This window comes from Propithecus coquereli, unplaced genomic scaffold (genome assembly GCF_000956105.1).
Source record: "Propithecus coquereli isolate 6110/MARCELLA unplaced genomic scaffold, Pcoq_1.0 Scaffold81, whole genome shotgun sequence".
NCBI lineage: Eukaryota > Metazoa > Chordata > Mammalia > Primates > Indriidae > Propithecus > Propithecus coquereli.
Genome location: NW_012154285.1, coordinates 6,554,883 through 6,561,138, shown reverse-complemented (window position 1 = coordinate 6,561,138; position 6,256 = coordinate 6,554,883). Strand labels below are relative to the sequence as shown.

At 36.4% G+C, this 6,256-nt stretch overlaps 1 protein-coding gene across 1 annotated transcript in view; it reads left to right on the top strand.

Annotated features, from left to right (window-relative positions):
• NAA25 (N(alpha)-acetyltransferase 25, NatB auxiliary subunit) overlaps positions 1 to 1,159 on the top strand; it is a 74,243-nt gene extending 73,084 nt beyond the window's left edge. The window contains exon 20 of the mRNA XM_012663418.1: positions 255 to 1,159. Coding sequence (XP_012518872.1) covers positions 255 to 377 — 123 coding nt within the window. The 3' untranslated portion in view covers positions 378 to 1,159. The remainder of the gene's footprint in view (positions 1 to 254) is intronic.
• The last annotated feature ends 5,097 nt before the right edge of the window (positions 1,160 to 6,256 follow it).

Genomic DNA, 6,256 nt, shown 5'->3' with positions numbered 1-6,256 from the left:
AAATCTCAGTTTTTCTACTTTATATAACTTGTAACAGAGGGTTACCTTAAAGAATCATTATGTTAAATAAATAGGGTCTCTGAAAAATCACATGAAAAAATATACATTTGTGATGAACTTTAGCTTTCTTTGCATTTCATGAGATTGAAAATGACCCACCCACTCTGTTCTGCTAGAACTTACAATGAGACCAAAGGTAATAGTAGTTTTAACTTTTATCTGAGGAACAATAATTACTCTTGTCTTCTTTATAGGAAGAAAGAAAATTTTCAAAGACTGTTCAAGGAAAGGTGCAGAGCAGTTATCTGCATTCACTTCTGGAAATGGGGGAGCTGCTGAAAAAAAGACTTGAGACCACAAAGAAACTAAAAATTTAAGGAAGTGTGAACTGCTACAACAGAAAATGATACCATCTTCCCAGGCAAAAGCAACATCTGGTTGGCCATCACTTTAATCCAGATCTTCCTCATAAAATGCATGAAGGACTTTGATCGTGAATTAATTTTTTTAGGTATTAAATATATACAACTGATTAAATTATTGTATATAAATCAGAAGCAGGACCCTCATCTGGGTTTGACCACTTTTTATACATGTTCATATGCATATGGCAGCAACAAGAGAACCCTACTTTTCTTCCCTCTCATCACCTGAAACATCTTGGGGGGGTTCTATAGAAGCAATAGAAATTAAGCATAAAGCATCGACCTCATAGCAGCTGAATAGCCCTCCCATTACAGCAGTGGAAGTTTTGGTCTGGTCCTTGAGCCACAGGAAGCAGAGGGGACCATGACTGGGTGCAGGCCCTCTTTTCACAGCAGCAGGTTTGTTTTGAGGCTTCCTTAGCTGCTTGGCTCCTATGGAACAGGTACACAAAGGGCCTTAGATGAGATTTGGCTTAAGTACCTGCCACTAAAGGGCACAGCTCAGAGGACCACAGGCACTCATTTTTTGGCTTAATTTTTGCCTGATGGCCAAGACATCTTCATCCTATCTCCTGTAAGAGTTAAATCTCAGATAGGGAGGCAAGTAAGACTATTAATTTATAGCTGTTTAGAGGGGAAAGCAGTGCAGACCACTTAATAAGCCTGCTGAGGCCTAGCTTGCTGTGTTTCATCCATTTGGGAAAGATAGGAGTCACTGTTTTAACAAAGAGAGGTGTACATAATTTATGCGGGCAAGTCTGATACTTAACTTCATTGGTTTGGTCATATACTACAATTGATTCATGAGTCATATATATATATGAGTGTGTGTATATATATATGCTTGATAATTAAGATTTAATACTTTAGTGTTTTTAAGTGGGGTTTGGGAAGGAAGGAATGTATATTATGGATTTAACCTAGGTTTTAAGTTTTAGATTGGCAAAAGAAAAGTTATCCAGTGGGTTTGAGGTTTGGTCTACTTTCTTCAAACATGGAGAATTAAACCAGAATGCTGTTTACTTTGTTCACCTGGAGGTCCCCAAGACTATAGCTTCAGAGGTTGGTCTGATAGAAGAGATATATATTGCTCTTGAAAATGTTACACAGTTTCTTTGATAACATTTTTGTGTTTGAATCCCTGCTTCTGTTTTTGGTCTTTGTTACCTAAATGCAGTTCAAGTTAGTAATTCTGTAAGAGCAAAGAAATGAATTTGATGTGGAAATTCAAGCATGTGATGGAAGATTGGTCTTGGAAGACCTTAAAGGTCCTTTCCAATGCACTGCTCCAGTGAAATGTGACACTTTTTTCTTTTAAAAGCAACCAAGAGAGAGCTGGGAGAATCTTTGTATGCAAGGAAACTGCATCTTTCCCTTTCTTGACTTTCTCAGATTCAGTTTGATATGGTGATCGGTAACTGTTAAAACTTCCAAGGAAATTTTAAAAAAATTACTACTTGTTCAAAATAAGACTTGTTGGAAATCCTAGTCCATCAAGTAATTTCAGAAATTTATTTTTGATACAAATGGGTAGCCACAGTTGTCACCCCATCCCAAAAAGAACTATCTTGAACAAGATGAACTGAAAATTCTGATTGATTCTAAATGTCATTTAATGACAACGTATCATAATTTCATAAAACTATGGCCTATTTTAGATGGAACATTGTGTGTGTCTGCTGGGGGGGGGTTGGGGTACGTGTGTGTATGGCATGTGTTCTTGAAATGATGTTTCTTTGAATATCCAAAAAAGTACTGTACTGTAGAAATGCTCTTTGAAAAAGTCTATCAACTGACCATGATCAATCTAGCATATGTATGCTCAGTGGGCTGGCCTTCGTCCTCAGGGACAGTGGGTGACTCTAGTGGTCTACCTAACCAGTCTCTTGCCTGGAGGTATCTGGAACCTTTACCGGTTTTAATGACAAATAATGTTACGTTGAGGTTATGCTTCTTTCGTTACTTGCTGATTTTCCTACTAAATGTAGCATTTCAATTAGATCCAGCTCTCACCTTTTGAGATTAATTGTAAAAAGAATGAAATTATGCAGAAATGGCCAATATCTTATTGATCTGTTCTTTTGGAAACTGTCATGCACTATAAATTGTGTACAGTTTAAAAATATATATATATTATATATATTCTTACATGAGTAAAAAGCACCCTCTCCCAGCAATCGTTATGTCATTGGTATTTAAAAAGAATTCCCAAATAACCCATTGCTGCTGCTGCTGTTTTTGGTTTGTATGGGTTTTTTTGTTTTGTTTTTGTGTGGTAAAAATTGATATTTAAAAAAAAAAAAAGAAAGGAGAAAAAACACGACTACTGTTTACAGACTGAAAAATTAATGCTTTTTATACTACTGAGATCCTAAGTTAAGACTTTCCAAAGCAAACATTTGGTTTAAATCATTTATCTGATGTGGATAAAAAGTAGAAAAATTTTTAGTGTTCTCCACATAATGGAAAATGTATAAATGCCTAGTTGTGTTGCCCATCAATTTTGTATATTTTCATAATTTTAAATGTTCAAAATTGCATTATATTTTGCAATCAACTATGTTCAATCTGGATTTGTCTTTCATTTTAACTTTTAATATAAAAAGGGGTTTCAATGTATTGACAGGCTTGTTATTGAAACTTCCTACTTATTTGATGTGATTTATTAATATGGGAAGTATATACTCTTCCTTCTTCAAAATTAAGTTAAACATAGCAAATCTTCTTCAAACTGGATGGGTTAATTTATATAAACATTTTCATTTTAAGTTGGCATTTCTGCCTGGTTCATTTTTGTTCAAATTGTTAGAAGCCACAACTTTCTGAATGATGTAATTCATCTTAATTTTGTATTGAGTGCTATATCTGCAGAGAATTTTTAATATTTGAAGATGTGGAATGTTTGTTCCAAGGCAGTCTTTTCAGTTTAATAGTACCTTCCATACTTACATTTATTAATTCAACATATATCTATTGAGCACTAATTAGCTCAATGCCAGATTCCAGTCTAGGCTCTGTTGACATAATGATAAATGACACCCTATATCCTAGTTAGTGGCTGAGACAGGCCATAAAAATAAATATTAGCTTGTAATTAAGTCCTATTTAATAAAGTAAATTAGGGTATGTGACAAGAGTGTGTCTATAGGGTCACTTCAGACTGGGTCATGAGAGGACCTCTCAAGAGGTGGTGACATCTGACCTGAATGATAAAGAGTCAGTCAATGGAAAAAGGAACACAAGTGTGAATACCCCAAGGTAGGAAACTGCTTGGGAACAGCATGTTCCAATAACTGGAAAAAGGCTCAGTTGCCTAGGACTTAATGAAAGTAATGGAGAGGGGTAGGACTGAGATAGAAAGAAGAGTGAGGAACAGATCAGTCAGGACCTTGTAGCCAGGGGAAGGAATGAGATTTTATTCTGAACTTAGTGGGAAGTTACTGGAGGATTTCAGGCAGGCTGATGACATGATTTATCCAAGGGTACTCAAACCCACAAGCTGAGATTCAACATAATATTCAGGCATGTTGACAACACAGGGTAAACAGGGAAGTGTTTGTTTTTCCTCCTAGTTTATTTTCTGTCCTGTAATATTAAGTTCCCTTACATGAGTCCTGAAGAGTCAGTTTTTGCCTGCTTCTTTGGTTTATAAATTTACTCTATCCCCAGTGTTCTTTCCTTTAACAAAAGGCAGGTATTTCAATACACCCCACTGCCATTCTTAATATTCCCCAAAAGATGGGCTGGAGTTTATACTTTATGTTCCTTGTTTTTTAAGATACTGTCACTGCCTTGATGCAGACATGTATTTTATAATGATGAATGGAGGGTAAACTACCTCAGCCAAATGTTGCCCTATACAAATGATTTGTGGGGTTCGTACAGCAGTTTGTTCCTGCAGATAAGGCTACTGTAAAGGTTGGGATCCAAGTCTCCTGCAAACGATTCATACTCTTAAGCATTGAGGGAATGAGCTAAAATCCAGATCCCCCTACACCATCTCACATTGTTTGTTAGTCTTTTTTTTTTTTTTTTGAATCACGGTCCTGCTCTGGAGTGCAGTGGCATCATCATAGCTCACTGCAGCCTTGAACTCCTGAATTCAAGGGTCCTCCCGCCTTGGCCTTCCAAAGTACTGGGATTATAGGTGTGAGCCACCATACCTGGCCCACTTTATCTTGATGGCCATGTTCAAATTCCCAGTTTCTATCTTTGTTCTCCATGAATAATCTTTCCTGATGCGATTCCAACTCCGACATTTTTTGTGGTACCAATTACCAAGGACTATTTGTAAATTAAAATTATTCTTGGCACCATTTGAGACAAATTTTAAGTTCCTGAGGACATAATTCTTCATGTTGAATACAGTGTCTGCTTTGCTTTAGGTTCTCAGGAAATTCCCTTAAAATTCTAAGTACTTTGTTTGAGTCTGGGATGACAGTCCCTAGCCTTCGTTAGTATGAACAGCAGCACTTGAGCCACAGCATTAATTTATTAGATGCCAAGAAGTAGAAGTAAATAACGATACCCAGCCTGCACCCATCCAATAAAGTACCCATGGATATATACTGCCACCTTCCTGTCTTTCATTCTTCTCACAACTGAGAATCAAGATAAGACCACATTTAGGAGTATGGATGCCTTTAGTTTGAGAGTCCTTTCCCTACCTGCCATTTGCTGTTGTATTCTCATGTCCATAAAACACTGAATTACCTTTTAGAAGTGGTCTTTAGATGATGAAGATGGAAAAAACTAGAACAGCTAAAGCTATTTTACCTGTAAGAAGCATCCAAAAAGATCTTCCAGAAGTTTCAATTAGAATTGAAATAATGAGAAAGGGGGAATATTGAAATTATTAGACTAAATATATAATTCTTCATTGTACGTAGAGCACATTATGATGGCTGCAGGCAGGTGGATGTTTAGGTTTGAACATCTTTTACCCAGTTGGTTTGAATTGTTTGCCTAAGCTACCCCATTTTTTTGTTCCATCTAATTCAACACATGGATTTTCCTCTATTTTTTTGTTTTCAGTGACTTTAAATTCTTTAAATACCATCTGGATAAAACAGAGGAAAATAAACAATCCAAGGTTTTATTTGCTAACTCCATTCAACTTAAATTTCTTTGCTTGAGTACAATTAGACATATTCTCGGAGCTGCAGTCTGATGACACTTTCAAATAGTGGGGCTGTCATGAAGCTCGCTATTGCAGGTAATTGCTCATAATTCCCGAGAGAAGACTTGGAAAGCCCAATGCTCTGTACTCTGCTGTCTAGAAGGTGATATTTACTGAGTAACTGACAGAGACAAAGTGACTTAGATGGAAAACAATTTTTTTTCAACTTTCAAATTGGACTGAATTAGATCATTTAACCATCTAAATCCAATGTCAAAATAGATTATATCAGTAAAACTAAGAATCTGCTGTATGTACAAGGTCTATCCTGTCATGTAATGTGACAATGTAATATATAACAATGGCTGGATACTTTCTGGACGGACCTCATTCTGTCATAGAACATGGAAAGTAGTTATACCACGGTTCAATGTTGCTGAGTTTTAAGGACCAGAAACTGGGCAACACATTTTACCACTCAGTCCACGTGAGTCTGAACATCATTGGAAAATAACAAAGCAAAGAAAGGTATGCCTTGAACTTGGACCAGTTTCCAGTGTTACCAGGACAGTTTGTTACCCTAGGAGAGTGGAGTCCATCTGTACCAGCTTTGATTCAAAGAAGAAAGCAAAACAACAACAAAAAAATCCAAAAAGGACAGCAAGTCATAAGCCAAAGTATAATTTGAAAAAGAAAATTAAATGGCTTTAGG